We start from the raw sequence: 17952 nt of genomic DNA, 5'->3' as shown, positions 1-17952 counted from the left end.
GGTCCCGGTCTAAATTGGATGCAGATTGAAAAAGTGTCTATGTTAACTTCAAAGGCTGAAATGAAGAGTAAAAACATGCATGAATCAGGAAATCAGGAAAAAAAGACATAGGTTAAAGTTGACAAACAATATTTAATGCAATGGTGTCTATATACTTCTCACATGTGGCAACTCATCTTTTTTTAAAGAACTTCTGGGTGATAGTTTTTTAGGCAAAATCTTTGTCACAATTTGAAAGACTTTCTTAGTACTTTAGATCTAAAAGAGTACATTTTTCTCCCACTCTTTTAGTTGTCAGAAAATTTGTCACTATTCAGATTGTTTAGGATTAAGTCTTACATTCCTAGCTTCCATAACAAATCTGTAATTCTTATTTTAATACAAAATATAAAATTAAAAGTGAAAAAAATTGTTGTATTTGTATTAAAACAAGAATTAAAACATTAACAATCTAATAATCTAATCTCAAGTAGATTAGATTACAATCGGGTGTTACTATGTATCCAAAATTTCAACTTCTGCTCAAGTGCTCCCCCAACATGTCAACCTTTAATGCTCCTAAAAGCACCAACCAAGCCTATCTATCTGGCGGTCCTAGATCTGCCACTAGTGATACCTGAAAACCACATAATCAAGAACAAATGTTAGGCTTGACACTTAGTGAGATAACATAAAAATAACTCACAAGATAGGTAAGAGAAATAATTCAAAGCGTTGCCCAATCCGCAACAGTGGTACAGTACCGTGCACCACGGTAAATTGTCCCAACTTGGATATTATACATAAGAAACATCTCTTGATGACGGGAGAAACTTATTTTCATCAAGGTGGCAGGAACACAAAAGTATTGTCATATAATGATGTTAATAGAACTACACCTTAAGTTCATGGTTTTAGTCCACACCCTATTCCTGGCATTGCCTAAAACCCTCATATACCTTTAGTGTTCATTCCAAGGAATTTCACCTCAATGCTCTTGAACCTTAGTTTTCTTCGCTTGATTTGACTTCCTCGCCCCCACCATGACCACTTATAAACAATTCCCTTTATAAAATGAGCATTTTAAAGCCATACGACCGTGGATAAGCTCCCAACTAGTACCCTGAAAACACGGTTGTTAGTTACATAACTAACCCAATAATTGGAGACAATTGAAATTAACTAAAATTAATGTTGTTAATGTAACACTAGGTTAGGGGAAGTTTGTTTGGCACGATATCTTTAGGGTTTCAACGATGTTTCAACTCAGAAAAAGATGTGGAAATAAAGAGAGTTTGACCAAGAGATACAATACCAATATATAGAAGTTTGTGTGATAGAGTTGGACGATGTCCTCTATTTTTAGTCCAGGAAGAAAACTGCCAAATTGATATGCGTAAGTACGAATCGATAACATTGCAAATATCTTGATTTAAAAATCACTAAAAGGGTATTCATACAATGCAGTGAAATACATCTTGATTTTAGTGTTTCGTTTTCTTTGTCTTAGTCGATGTTATAATACAGTTTTATATGGTTTTGAGAAAGCGGTAATGTTTTTATTTTTGAATAAAATATAAATATGAAGATATCATAAAAAAATATTGATATTAGTATCAGACTTACTATCTAAAATTTCTCGTTGTTTGTGTATTTCTTTAATTCATTTTTTTATTTTTGGTGTAATAATATAATTTTTATAAAAATAATAATTAAGTATTTTGTTATAACTCAATGATTATCCTACTTATATTTTAGAATTTTTATATTTAAAATAAAATGTTTATTCTCTATTTGATTATGGTTATCTGGAGTTAGTTACACGAATTCAAACATGAAGTTTTAATAAGATGTACTTACGCATAATTTACTTGTAATCTTGAATTTTAAGTAATATGCATCAATAAAAAATACTTAATGCATAAAAAAAGGTTTTTAAGAATTTTTGTCAAATATTTTATAATATAGTATATATTCTTTTTATTGTTTTGTAATGAAGAAGGGTAAAAATTGGACAAGGTCGACATAAAAATTCAAGTGAATTAATATTATTCACAAGTCCCTTAAAAAGATAAACATTATTTTGAATCTTCCTGAAACAAATCCAATCCGATACTTGTTTTATTCTTTTAAGAATGGTTTTTGAATCTTCCATCAATTTTTCCCCAGTTGTTCAACTTCCATTAAGAAATTCTTAATTTATGAAATTTATATCGTAAATGTTTTATCTATATCTATACCATATTATAAACCTTTTCTAAAACCATTTTTTATATTTTAAGTACTGTTTATTGATGCATATTACTTAAAATTCAAAATTACAAATAAATTGTGTGTATATACAATTTATTAAAGCTCCATGTTTGAATTCGTGTAACAAAAAATAAGCAAATACTGGATTAGTATCTCATTTTAAATATAAAATATCTAAATTATATTTAGTATAATCATTGAATTCTAACAAAATATTAATTATTATCTTTATAAAAGAATTATTTTATTAAACCAAAAATAAATGACTTTATTATTAAATCTAAATTAAATTATAATAAAAAATTAAATTAAAGAAATTACACAAAAAGATTTGACCACACGTTTGGTTGGTAGGAACTGGAATGAACTCTCTCACCCTTCCCCCCATCCCTACCCGTGCCCCACCACTCATGCCCCTTGCTCCATAGAATAGGGGTTGTAGGGGTATGAGTGTGGGGGCGTGGCGAGGCTGTAGGGGGTGAGGCCAGAGTGGAGCAATGGATGGTAGTTGTGACAACTATAGTGGTAAGGTGGTGGTTAGTGGTGGGCTGGGCTGGGCTGGGCTGGGCTGGGCGGGGCGGGACGATGGGGTGGGTAGGTGTAGGTGGGGATGGGTAGGTGTAGGTGGCGGGTGGTAGCGATAGTGGGATAGTGGTCGAGTGGCTGGGGCGGAGAGTGGGTGGGTATGATGATGACAATAATGGCGTGGTGTTTAGTGGTGGATTGGGATAGAGTGGGGTGCAGGTGAGTGGTGGTTGTGAAGGCAACAATAGTGGTGTGGGGGTGAGGGGTTAGATTAGGGGCGGCGATGGGATGGCTAGCAGGGTGGTAGCTGTGACGGTGACTGTGGTGGGATGGTGGCCGGATGGCTGGGAGTGGGTGGATATGACAGGGACAATAGTGGTGGGTTGAGTTAGGGTGGGTTGCAAATGAGAGGCAATTATGACGACGACAATGAAGGTTCAGTTAAGGACTTAACAGTAACGATAGTAGCATTGTGGTTAGTGATGGGTTAGGGTAAGGTGTTGTGGGTTTTTTGGGGGGGGGGGGGGGATGGGAGTGAGTGGCAATTGTGACGTCAACGACAAAAGTTTTGGCGGTAGGTGTTAAGATTAGGGGTGTGCAGTAACAACAATAGTATGGCCGTATTAAGGATATGCAGTGAGTGTCCGGTAGGTGGATGTGATGACAATAATAAATAATAATCCACTTCATTACAAATTTTTTTTTTCATATAGACAGATAGCCACCTACAAACGTTTTACGTTCAATTATTCCGGACTGAAATCCGATGGTGTTTTTCGTAGTAATCCAAGGGGTTCCCAATATATTCCTTTATTCCATTACTCGTCGTATTCTAGTCAATCCAATTGGCATGGTAGTTAGTGATGGGTTAAGATGAGTGGCGACGACAGTAGCAATATGGTGATGGTGGGATTAAGGGTGAGTGATGATGAAATTCAATTCCTTCCATTATACTAAAGAACGATGAATTCATTAATTTATGAAATTTAATAAAATTTAAAAAATTCTATTCATTTTAAAAAAATAAACCAAATAAATGAATTGGAATTTAATTAAAACAATTTATCATTACAATTCCATCAAATTCATTTAGATTTTACCATACCAAACCAAACCATAGATTAGTGAAGGTGTGTATAACCTCCATGGCTAAAATAAATTAAAAAAAATATTTTCACCATAAACTAAAAGGAAATCTATTAATATATTTATAAAGGAATCTAAAATCATATAAGACCTGTATTCTGAAATTGATTGGAAAGGTGAATTTCATTTCATTCATGTAATATCCAGTTTTACAGTTGAGTTTACGAAACTACCCCCAGGTCTTGAAAGTAATGAAATAACCCTAGCGGCATGCCCTGCTGCTTCTTGGGATGTTGGGTTTCTCCACACGTGCCCTCTTCCTCCCCGTTTGATCTTGCTTCTCCATAAACTCCCTCAAATCGTCACCGAACATCTCCACGAACGTCTTCTGTAAATCCTCCAGGCTTTCCACCTGATCATTTCTCCATTAATAATACCATTTTACCCTCAAAACATAACAATAATAATAAATAAATTATCCCATATCATATCTCTATGTTAGGTGGGTGTTGGTGTGGAGGAGAGTTATGGCAATTAATATGATTTGATGTAGAATGATGAAGTTGTAGAACGATTAACAACTTCTCATGATATAATATGATCCAAAATAAAATATAATCGTGTGGCAATTGTTATTAAAAAAGACCTAAAATACAAAATCATTTAGAGAATTTTAGAACCATGAGAAGCAAGATGATTTTTTTATGCCTTCTAATGAAACTATTAACAGGTAAACAAACAACCTGACTCATACATTGGAATGAATCTACTGTTCTCACCTCAGCACCGGTGTTCTGGTCCATCATCTTCATCAAATCATGCAAGAAATCTCCCATTCCCTGCAACGCAAGTAAACCTTTAGGTACAACTTCCTCCACCGTTCATATGAAATAAAAATGCCAAAACGACGACGTTATTAATAATTTATTATTAAATTGAAAAGGAAAAAAAGAAACAGAAAAAAATATCTAGATATTTTTTTTCTTCTGGAGTTACGTACTTCGTTGTCATCAACGTCGTCGAGTAAATCAAGACCTCCGGCGTCGTACATAGACTTTTTTGCTTGATCCGATAAGACTGTCACAAAGTTCATCAACAAACGTCAACATTCAATCAAAATTCATCACTAAAAACTTAAATTACATCACCTGAATAAGCTTCTTGGATCTTCTGGAACTTCCGGCTTGCTTCTCCGGCGAGCGACGGTTTTTTTGTCCATTTGTCCGGATGCCATTCCTTAACAAAATCAATCAACATCAGCATTAAACTCTGATTCTCAATCGGACTAAAATGCAATTTTTAGAGAATGAAACAAGTCAAAATCCATGGATAATTCGAAAATTGATTAGACTAAAAAAAAGGAGAAATCAATAACCAGAGCGAGCTTCCGATATGCAGATCGAATCTCCGTGGATGAAGCACCCTTACTGATACCGAGAACAGAGTAATAGCAAGATCCGTCCATGGATTTTCCCTCATCCATGATTCCTTCTGGTTCACCAAGAATCTCAAGAACAATCAAAAGATTTGGGAGAGGGAGAATCCAGGAGAACCACCGTTCCTATTTATAGCAAAACCGCAATAGCAATTTGGTTACACCCTCAATCACCATATATTTCTACGATGGAGAATTTAAACGAATCTGGAGACTGGAGTTCTTGAGACAAAGGGAGGAGTAATTGCTTCAGATATTTAGGGGAATAAGAAGAAAAGGATTTGCTCGGGCTACAATATGAATCAAGGCTAGGTTTAGTTTTTCATTTTATACCCTTAGCCTTTTCGAGTTTGACATTCTTAGTCTTGTGTAATTTTGTTCTTCAATTATTAGGTCCAATTTGGTGCATAATGTTGGCATGTATTTTTAAGCAACATGTAAATTTATCGTATATTCCGATCTTGCCACAAGATGAATGCTATCAATGATCGTTTCCTTGGATAACTGATCAACAGTAGCTGCTTTTTGGATCAGTTGTACTTGATTTAATTGGGTAATTGATTGAATGTGTTGTGATACGTGCAAGAACAGTTGGCGTTTGGTTTCAACGTTAACTGTTAGCGTTGTTTGATTCTACATAAATAGAGATTGGGTAGTTGCTTAAATGATTGAATCTTAAGTCAACGACACTTGGTTAACGTAATGATTACGCTACAGACCAACGAGATTGGGTAGTTGCTTGAATGATTGGCCTTCCTTTAGTTATTCACTTCTTGACGAGATAATTCTTTTGGCATCAATTAGAAGCATGCCTCAAGACGTGATCATATATGAGATAGTTTAAGGTTTTGGAGGTTGACTTTTCTTCAACGTCCAAGCATAATCAACAATCATGCAACGACATTGAAAATCTGTACGCACGTAGTTTCAGCTATCAACCATTATAAGCAAGTTTCGTCACATAGATGATTATATCGCGAGAGCTTTTAAACCCTTTTCCCATTAACACGTATCATTCCTATTAAAAATAAAGGGTTACTAGAAGTCACGACCCACATTTAGCATCTAACAAGTTCCAGCGAAAAAAACAATCAATATTAGAAGATCGTAATGAACCGTTCCACCAAATCTAACCATGCTGCTTTTAAGTTTTAGCAATACAACCAAACTAGTAAAACCACTTTCTTTTTCCAGTAAGAAAGAGAAAGTCGTTCTGTTTCGCACATCCAATAAATTTTGATCTGTGTATGACTCATAAGTGGTCATAAGAACAATATTTTTAACAACATATGTACCCTTTTGGCTTGATTAGTACAAACAACGTCGTATTTTTCATAAATTTCAATTGATTGATATGGGCTTCATTTTCGAACCATAGCATAGCAAATCAAATGTCTTTCTTGTTATGATGCCTACAATGGTTGGGTAGAGTTCAGGGGTTGTTTTGAATAGAGATAATCCTGAAGGGTTAAAACGAGAAATAAAATGTAAACACAAGGACTAAAATTGTCAAATTAGCCGAAAAGCACGATTCTGACTCCAGAGAAACTTCGAGAGTTTTGAAGGTGAAAGAGGAGATATTTTTATTGGAGCGGTTGATGATGAACCCTAGACATAACAAAAATTACAAAAATGCCATCATGTTTTCGACACGTATTTAGTCGGTGGTCACGTGTCTCGAGGGTTGTTAGGGGCAAAACCCATTCTTTTAGGGTTAAATTCTCTATATCCAGAAACGTACAAACGTTTAATGCTAATGGTACAACTAGCTAGAGGAAACATTGATCTTGGTTTAATAATTTCATCTCTGGAAAATGAAAAAACTTACACGTGCGAGTTAATTAACCCTCGGGAGAATCTGAAATATATTTGCATTTTTGGAAATTAAAATATATTATTTCTATTTTACGACATTTTCTTTAATTATTTTGATTTTAATTCATGAGAAGATAAAGATTACTTTGGTCGATGGGAATATTATGTTTTTCTAGTAGGAATTTATTGATCACGAAATTATCTATACTATCTTATTAAGCAAATTCATTAAAAGTCTTAAAATCTTAAAATTATAAATACCCAAAATACTCTTATGTATCTATCTATACTACCTTGTACTGCATAATGACTTAATTACAACTTAGTTATGCATATGGTACAACTTATCGATGCAAGCTCTCTCCTCCCAAAGACCGGCCCACTCCAATCATTCATTCCCAAGGCGACGTTTCACAAATTCGTCTTCCAAGATGACGATTGAAGCTCCCAATGTTATGATTCCTTGTCCAAATCCATCTTCCCAACATATATGGTTAGGTTAGGGTTATCTCGGTCCTTATTATTCATCGATTTCTTTCATCTTCTCCATATATATTTTTCAGTTTTGTTGTTTTTCACTGTTGTTTTGATCGAGCCCTATCACTGCTATTCTCTCTCGGACTACATTGTTGATTTGCATCATTGACCTAGCTCTYGAAATGCAGAGTGACCTCATTCATATCTCCTCTCAAATACACACGCACACTGAAGCTTCAGCTTCAAATGCATGTTAAATCTGCGATGTTATGTGTTCTTTTACCTTTTGAAGTTTTATTGTTTATGTTTCTCGATTTTTTTTTGTTTTGATTTGCCTTGTGTGCTGCCTGTTTATKTGTTCCAACTGATTTGCTCTTTTTGGTATTGCCTCTATTGTAGTCAATGTTAATGGATTGTAGATGCTTTTGACACAGAGCAAATGCTAGAGTGCGTTGAAAAACTCAAACAAGGAAACCCAATCCATCTTCCAATATATGACTCTAAAAACCACCGCAGATGTTTCGAGTCCTTCCGCCAGGTATTTCCTTCTAAACATGTTTTGTTGTTTTAAGTATTCGGTTGAGTTATGTATTTTCAACTATCTAGACAAATTTACGTTTATGAAACACATTTCATTTAGGGGCTGTTTCTTTTACTTCTAAAGTAGAACGGTATTTCTTATTTTGTAGAACTTGCTAGGGTTATATTTTACGGCTCAAGCAGGACTGTGTTAAATATTCTCCATTTTTCCTCAGGAAATGCATTACATGGTCTTAATTCCCTTTAAGGTTGTTGATTGCAGAATCTTAATAGTGTGTATCTCTTCCCTTTAAATGGTATACAGGCAGCCTGGACTAGAAGCATAGTGCCCCTCCATTTTATGAAGGAATAGAAGAGGGCCTATCATTAAATTTATCTTCTACATCTGTATGATTGATACATTTTTTTAACCAATTGAGAGGCCACCTTTGGTAATTGTGAATTTTGGGCCAACATTCTTAAATCAAAGAGCTGTGTTTGACTTTTAATTATACCTAAAACTCTAAAGTTTATGTTACTTAATCTAATCTGTATTTGTGTTTGATTTGTAAAGTTTATCCCAACTAGAAAATGGCAAAATCTTAGGATTACGATGATTGGCTACTGGTTAGTTATCTTTTACTTTTTTCAAATGGAGGTGTAATACACATGGAATGATCAATAGTTGTCATTGTAACATGTAACCTTACTTGACAATCATTTATGCTGGCTGCTTCCGTGAAAGCTCCTGGCTTGTGTAAAAGTGAGCAACGTTTAGTAACTGGTTCAACAATTTTATCAGTGAGATGAGATTTCTAGGTGAAATCTTGGATTGCATCAAAGTAGTTAATGAATATAATGTTGAAATGGGATTAGTTTGAGACCATTTTTATCTTCCTTGCTGACTTTGGACAGGGTGTTGTCAATTCTTGACAGTTTTACCTATTTTTTAGTATGAGTTGATCTCCCAATTCTATATGCACAGGTTGCTTGTTGTATTATGTGTGATCAGCAAGGTAAATTATGTGGATCGAGGAACTATATCGAGTAATGGTGTGAACTGGAGTCCCAGGAGTTGCACAGGGACTGGTGTGTGCTCAGATGGTAGTGGAATTCAGTAAGCCTTACTTCTACACTATGTTTTGTTACTTTGTCCCTATATTTCCGGTGGCAAGAGCACACTCATGTGTCGGTCATGCCGTTTTCTATTTGTTCCTATCGTTGATTTTTTGTCTATGCTTCAGCTAAACACGTTACAAATACTGTAACTTAAGTGTCAGACGATCTTACTGTCTACTCTAAGATTGAATGGCCATGTAATAGACTAATATGAAATTAGAGAAATAAAATTGATACAAAGGTAAGGTTTCTCATTTTTCATCTGGTTATAGGTTCTAACATATTCATTAATTACATTTTGCCAACTGACCTGTCCTGTTTTTTTTCTTTTCAAAATGCTTGTCGGGTGATGTAGATACGGAAGGTTTGTAAGCCCTCTTGGATCATCCATCACCAAAAACAAATAAAAAAAAGAACTATAAATATAAAATGTAGGAATGCTACAAGTGGTAATGGCAAAAGCAGAAGGGCAGCAGAAGAGGCAGCCCTTAAATTAACTAAATTGACATTTTCTATTTCCAAATTGTCAACAATTATAAGCACCTGTGATGGGGAAAATAAATAAAAAATCTGAAAACCATTTAGGTGTGCTAAAATACCATCAATACAATGATGTATAAAGACCAAAATAATAGACTAAATACACTAAGGGGTCGTTTACAAACGCTTACTCGGATAAGTGAACACCAAGTCATATTATCTTACCGGATGGATAAGGTAGTGACTAAAAATCTTATCCAGTAAAAACGAGACAAAAACTAAGAGTCTTACCTGTAAATGAGGGCGACAACTCTTACCACGGTAAACGCATACCGGATAATTTGTTTTATGCGATACTGTTTTAGTAAACTAAAATCTTACCGCGGTAAGTAAACGATAATGTTAAATTTTACCGGTAAATGTTTACCGGATAAGTATTCGGTAAACGGCCACTAAGTTGGGGCTCTAAGCTTTCACGTTGGTCTTCGTTTTTATCAATTGAAAAAGATGTGTGTTAACCATATGAAATACTTTCTTTGCAATGCCTCTTAACCACATGAAATACTTTATTTGCAAGTTGTTGCCATAGAGGTGGCATAATAGGTAGGTCGAACTGATTGGTTAATGGGCCAAAATACGTAAGTTTCAAATACTGTCAAGAACTGTGCTGTTGGCAGTACACAAACAATTTTTTACCCATTCTATAACTTTTTTTGTTTTATTTGGTTTCTTTTTTCTTTGTAGTTTTATATGTTCTTTCCTTGTATTTCTAAATTGATTTTTGGTTTCATGCTTCTCATGGTACTTCCTATTTTTCTTTCTAGATGCTTTCGATGATGAGTACTTATCGTCTGCTATAAAGATGGAGGGACAAGACAAGCTCCTGTTAAAAACTAGAGACGTGATGATTTCCTCTTTAAATCCTTTATTAAGGCTATCTTAAAAAGGTTTTAGTGAGGTTTAATGGGTGTGTAAAGATTTTGGTTAGATTTAAGTGTGTAACGATCTTGGTTCATGTTCCAAGTGTGGAATTGGAGATTTTTTTTATTCATATCTTATTGACTTCCAAGTTTGGAATTAGACCAAAAGATTTCATTTGCTTTTTGTTTACATACATGATACACAATCTTTATTTGGAATTGAATCAAAAAATGTTTTAATTTGGAATTGTATAAACACTAGGTTTCCAATGCCCAACAGTTTTCATACCAAATGGTGCTTGATTGCAACGATGCTCTTTCAACCATTCACTTATTGCTGCGTATCACGAGTCGGAGTTGATTTTTGTTGTTGTTGTGGTGTTTTCTTTCACCAATATGAATATATTTGTATGTATCCCTTTTGACTCCTATGTTTCGTGTGATTATGATTGTTGGCTGCTATTTCAATGGGTGGTTCTTATAGTTAAAAGAAAAACTTTCTTGCTTGTTGATTTTTAAGTACAAAAATGTTTCAATTTCAAAGATTGATTGTTATTGTTAATTGATCATTTTTTGGGTTCGATTATTCTTGTTGGTTGATCAATTTTTTGATAAAGTTTTGGGAAAAACATGAGCTTAATGAAAAAACAAACATTAAATTTAAAATGGTATTTTTGTTGTTTGGATAATTCAATCAACCTACCAACTAAGCAATAATTTGTCTAATATAAATATGTTGATTTGGTTTACGGCTTCTTCCTAGGTTGGAGATTTCTTGAAAAAATTGGAAGTGTGGCCAGTAAAATTTAACACTATTATGTACTTACCAGGTAAGATTTTTGTCCACTAAAACGACATAATATATAATAATTAACCCGGTAAGCGCTTACCGTGGTAAGAGTCGTCGTCCTCACCTACCGGGTAAGATTTTTGATCCTTGTCTCGCTCTTATTGGGTAAGATTTTTGATTCTTGTCTCGCTCTTACTGGGTAAGATTATTGGTTCTTATTATATTTATCAGGTGAGGTAATGTTACTAGGTAAACGCTAAACCGGGTAAGCGTTTGGTAAACGGCCCCTTAGTTCATCAAGATAGTTTTATATGCAACAATTTATCTGCTAATGCTAACAGGGTAAGACTCTTGATCCTTGCTATTACTTTTACCGGGTAAGATTTTCTGTGTTTTCATGTTCATCCGACAAAGTAAATTAACCTGGTAAACACTTACAAAGTAAGCGTTCGGTGAACAGCCATAAGTTCTTTTTATCAATTAGACTATACATTCAAAATAAATGCCACACATCCCCTAAGCCATTATGTACAAATGTGTTTTCTCTGTTTACAATGAAATCATACATCTCGCCGCATTGTGCGGGCACACAACTAGTAATTTACTAATGTAAACCTTTTTAAATTTTTTATTTTTAATTCATTTCAGTTATTGAATCTTTCGACATGTTAATGATCAACATATCATCTATATCTATATTATGTTATAAATTATTTGACAAAAATTCTTAAAAACCATTTTTTATGCATTAAGTACTGTTTATTGATGTACGTTACTTAAAATTCAATATTACAAGTAAAGTTTGCATAAGTACAACTCATTAAAGCTCTATGTTTGAATTCGTGTAACTAACTGCGGATAAACATGATCAAATATAGAATAAACATCTCATTTTAAAATTTAAAAAATCTAAAATATAATTAAAATAATTATTGAGTTCTAACAAAATATTTAATTATTATCTTTATAAAAAATATTATTAAACCTAAATAAAGTTATGATAAATTAATTATAATAAAAAAAATTGAATTAATAAAAATACACAAATAAGAATTTTTAAATAGTTAATTTGATACTAGTATTAATATATTTTTTGTAAATTTTATATGATATTTTTAAATTTATATTTTATTTAAAAATAAAAACATTATCGTTTTCTCAAAACCATATTATATCGATATAGATAAAAAACAAAACAAAACATTGAAATCGAAATGTGTTTCGATGCATTGCACGAGTATCATTCTAGTTATATTATAAAATATTTGACATAAACTCTTAAAAACTATTTTTTATGCATGAAATACTACTTATTGATGCATATTACTTAAAATTCAAGATTACAAGTAAAATATGCATAAGTACAATTTATTAAAACTTCATTTTTGAATTCTGTAATTAACTGTAGATAAACACAATCAAATACCGGATAAACTTCTTATTTTAAATATAAAAAATCTAAAACACAATGATTATCTAATAGAATATTTAATTATTATCGTTAAACAAAAAATGAATTAAAGAAATTACGCAAGAAAATTAGAACTTTTATATATTTTTTTCTAATTCTTATAATATCTTCAAATTTATATTTTATTTAAAAATAAAAACATTATCGATTCCTCAAAACCACATAAAACCGTATTAAGATTAAGAATAAAATAAAACATTAAAATCAAGATGTATCACGCTGTTTTGCACGAGTACCCTTCTAGTATCAGATAGTTAGTAGTTATTATAAAATTAAATTAAATCAAACATGTTCTTTCCTGATATTTTATAGGTCCTGTATAATATTTAGAAAAGAGTCATAAGTATGAAAAATCTTTAATATATCGTTTTTATCGTAAAAAATAACATTGGATTCAAGAAATATAAATAATTCATGTAAAATCGTTTTTTTAGAGTATTTTCAGAATAATTATTTCTAAATTAATATTATCTATTATATCATTTTTATATAGTATCGTTAGATCTTTTCACCGTCAAAAACATCATATGATATACCTTTAATATATAGATTGTTATCATTTGGGTTCATAATCTTGACTACTTAGAGTAACACTTTGTGTAAATCAATATAAATCAGCTGAGTTTTCATCCCACATAAGATTAATGTTTTTCATCATCGCTTTAAACGTTTAAGGTTAAAACAAACTTTTTCGAAACTATCAATCTTAGAATAAAAAACTCATGTCGGTTATAACTTGATCTTATTTTGTTTTAATGATAGTACTTAAGATTCAAGCACTCAGTATTAAGTAACAAGGAGTCAATAATGTATGAAAAAACAAGGTGTTTTGAAATCTTAAATATAGATATAAGTTGGATCGTATCATATAATTGGTAATTTTTTTCAAAAGTTAGGAGTTTTCTTAGTTAATAACAAGAAATATATTATATTTTGTTACAAAAATAGAATTCATGAATGGAATAATCAAAAAAGTCAATGAGAGATGAATGATGTAGAATATGAGGCTGTTTGGCAGTTGCTGAATGATTTGGTGCAAAATGATTAAGTGGTCAGAATGATTAAGAGGCTCTCATGATATAGTGAAAAATGAAATATAATTGTTTGATAATTGTTTATAATGAAATTAGCGCTCTTAATAGTTAAGGGAGACCCATGATACGAAATCATTCAGAGAATTTTAGAACCATTAAGAGACATATTTTTTTTGAAACAAGATCCACCTCTTAATGATTCAAATGCCGTCTCTTAGTGAAACTATTAAGAGGTAAACAAACAACCTTTATATCAAAGTTTTCTAGTCAAGTAGTTTTATACTTTGGTACTAGATAATATATTAGGGTAAACACTACTATAAAATGAACGCACAATTAACTTTTTACGTTTTTTTTTAAATGTAATTAATTAATACATGTTTGACCCTTAATATAATACGAATTTTTTTAGTCTTATTAGATATTAAAAAAATTACTAAAAAATTGTCTCATGTCACATTAAGCCTGTGGGATGCTATGGCTAAATGCACGATTTTTTACGTGATATTTGACTTTTCTTGACTTTTTAATGTCCTATTTGTTATTATATATATATATATATATATATATATATATATATATATAACCTAATTTAAATTCTTTAACACTACTACAAATAGACATTTATACATGGTTGTTTTAGACTTTCATACATGGGTTTGCAACCGTTTAGAAGGCCGGTGTTTATGAAAGTAATGGCCTTTCACACACGGTTTTGCAACCGTGTACAAGAGTCATCTTCATACACAGTTCATAAACCGTATAAAAAACACTCATTACCGTGTATAAAAGTGTGTTTCTTACATGGTTTTTAAATGAAACATGATCTGAAACGATTTCTATCATAATCGTACAATGTGTAGATTCGTACACAGTTTTATATGAAACCATTGACAAATGTGTATGATCTTAAACTCTTTTTATCAGAACCGTGTATAAATGTCTAGATTCATACACCAGTTTATTTTGTTACAAACCGTCTATGAATGTATATAATAATCCTTTTTGCATGTGCATATTTTTCTTTAGTTCCCATGAATTTTAGTTTGAAAGGACGTAAGACGTTTATCCATTTTTCGGTCCATACACACCCCTTTTGCTCCGTACTCATAACCACCCGTATGTCCTTCTTCCACAATTAAGACATTGCCGATATTAAGTTTAGGGGGAGGGATTTTTTAGTAGCCAAAATCAGAAAAAGCATCAAGAGAATCATAAAATGCTTTTACAAATTGTGGCCACAAAATCACCCATGTTCAGCCAAGTGTGAATTAATTTTTCAGAAAAGCAAACAAAGTTATGTAGAAAATGGGAGAAGTCTGATATGTGCGAAAGTGTGTGAATTGTGCAACATACTTTCCAAAAAGAATAAGTTTGGGGGAAAAGGGACAAGCCAAGAAGTGAACCAGCAAAAGCAAACACAAACTCGTGCAAGCCTTATTGATTAAACTAAATGTCATGTTGACAAAAGAGAGGTGTGCACCATGCAAGTCCAAAGGTAATACATCATTGCTTCTAATTCGTATTCCGCAAAATTAATAGATGTTTGTGCTAAAAATATCAATCGTATTTTTTGTTTTTTTTGCTTTTTTCTTTTCCTCTCGTTTTCCATTACTGGAGTGCAAGTAATATATCAAGTTTGGGTGTATGACAACCTTCAAATTTCAGAGTTACTCGCCACTCTTTTAAACCCAGTTTTACCCATTTAATACCCATTTGAGCCTTTCAATACTTCTTTGGTCTAAATTGTTCCTAAAGTTGAGAAATAGCTAAAAAGTTCAAATTTTGAGTTGTTGCACCATTGTGCCCACAATGTCACCTCTATGGCGAACATCAAACTTAAAGATCTTGCAATTGGTTTTATTTCCAATTCAGTGAAATGAGGAGCATGCAAGGACAATGGTCAACGCTGAAATATTCATGAATAAATACGAGACTAGGGCAAAGAAAATAAGACAAAACGTAGGAAGAGGACACTATTTAGAGGTCCCTTTCCTCTCTCAAGTCTCTTTCAAAAGGAGATCAAGACAAAATAAGGAAGAGGGCACCATTTAGAGGTCCCTCTCCTCTCTCAAGTATCTTTCGAAGCCTCTCTTTTTCTTTACTTATATATTGACGCCTTGGAAATCAACTTGAAAAACTACTTGACTTCTAGCAATGTAGAAGCTTAAGGCTCATCTTGCATTTCATTTTCTTTGATAATTGTAGTTTGATGTTTACATTTATCTCTCCCACTGTGGCGACACTGTGGAACTTAATTTTAATGCAATTTAACTTTGGGTATTTCTTCTCTTCTATTATGTCTTTTCTTTTAAGTATGAGCTATACTCCCTTTTGGGTGTGGGTGTAAGCCGAACCCAAGAGGTAAAATGTAACACTTGGGTATTACCAATTTTTGCTAACTTTTCAGTTTGATCATTCAAGTTAAAGTTTTAACTCAATGCATAATCTATTAAATATTAGTCATTTCTGTGATAATGAGTTTGATGTAAAGTTCTTTGTTAATGGTTGTGTGATTATTGACTCTGAAAGGATAAAAGTAAATAGGCTTGAACGCTATGGTAATTTTTATGCGGTTAATTTTCCAACTCTAACTGCTTCTAGGCCAATTTGCTTAATCTCCAAAGCATCAAAAGAAGACAGTTGGAATGGCATAGAAGATTATCTCATCAGAATTTCAAAGACATTAATCGGCTCGTAAGCTGTGATTTAGTCATTGGTCTGCCTGAAATTAGATTTGATAAGAACTCACTGTGTTCAGCATATGAAATGGGAACGATTACAAGATCTTCGCATAAAAAAAATTGCTTCGTCTTGTAAATCTCCTCTCGAAATGATTCACGTGGACTTATGTGGACCAATGCATATTCAATCGCTTGGATGTAAAAAGTATATCTTGGTGATAGTCGACGAGTATTCCAGATACACATGGCTAGAGTTTCTGAGAGCCAAATCTGATGCGACGGAGCTAATTATTTCTTTTATCAAGCGTATTCAAGTTCCTCTACAACTTTCAGTACAAAAGCTTTGAAGTGACAATGGCACTGAATTTACAAATGAGACCCTTCAAAATTTTCTTCAAACTATTGGGATTTCTCACAATCTTTCTGTTGTTCGAACTCTGCAACAAAATAGAGTTGTTGAAAGAAGAAACAGAACATTAGTCGAGGCTGCTCGAACTATGTTGGCTTACTACGGTCTACCTATGCATTTGTGGGCTAAAGAAGTGTCTACTGCCTGTTTTACAAAGAATAGAACGATCATTGTCAAGCACTTTAATAAAATTGCTTATGAGTTAATAAATAAAAGAAAACCTAATGTAAAAAAATTTCATGTTTTTGGATGCAGATGCTTCGTGCTTAACAATCGAGACAAACTCGGGAAATTCGATAAGAAGGCGAAAGAATGCCACTTTATTTGTATTCGTTAAAGTCTAAAGTCTTCCGAGTCTACATCAAGTCATCCAAGATTGTCATCAAAATCATCAATATCAGATTCAATGAATCATCGACTTCTGAACAAATCAGTTCAGGACTCAAGCTACAACCTTCAGCTTCTACACAAAGCAATGTAGAACATGTACCAAAAAGGATAATAAATTCTGATTCTACTGATGTAAAAATCAAATTTAGATTATTTGTTCAAAGACGCATTTGATCTCACTTAGGATATTCTTCCAGATTACAAGATATCTAATCTACCCAAGTTGATTGAACCAGTGATCCGATTCCGCAAGTTACTCAACTTTCTAGACCATCTGAAGCTCGTTATTCAACATCAAATGTTGTCCAACCTGAATCTACTGATGCTACTGAATCAGAACATGTTCAAGCTAAGGCACAGACTCAACCAAAGATTGTTCAATCCGACAGAAGTTGAAAATTAGAAGGGAAAAAAAACAAAAACAAATGCAACTGGATTTAACAAAAAGCCATAGATGTGAGGTTCAGAACCCCAAACGTTACAATGGAACCATCTTAAAACCAATGGTTGCAAAAAGAAGTCAATTAAGGACGATCACATTAGTTTCTACTTGAGAGAAGTTCATT

General features: G+C 32.9%; 1 protein-coding gene across 1 annotated transcript; it reads right to left on the bottom strand.

The window, feature by feature from the left end:
• Positions 1–4007: 4007 nt before the first annotated feature.
• On the bottom strand, positions 4008–5545 carry LOC112507192 (dnaJ homolog subfamily B member 3). The gene is made up of 5 exons (XM_025111643.1): positions 5219–5545; positions 4992–5079; positions 4844–4920; positions 4623–4682; positions 4008–4255 (listed from the first exon to the last, which is right to left on the bottom strand). Exons 1-5 carry the CDS (start codon positions 5324–5326, stop codon positions 4106–4108), a joined length of 483 nt encoding a protein of 160 aa, XP_024967411.1. The 5' UTR covers positions 5327–5545; the 3' UTR covers positions 4008–4105.
• Positions 5546–17952: the final 12407 nt, after the last annotated feature.

Source organism: Cynara cardunculus (genome assembly GCF_001531365.2).
Source record: "Cynara cardunculus var. scolymus isolate 2C chromosome LG 2, CcrdV1, whole genome shotgun sequence".
Classification (NCBI taxonomy): domain Eukaryota; kingdom Viridiplantae; phylum Streptophyta; class Magnoliopsida; order Asterales; family Asteraceae; genus Cynara; species Cynara cardunculus.
The sequence above is the reverse complement of the archived record's forward strand: the minus strand, read 5'-3'. Positions and strand labels throughout refer to the sequence as shown.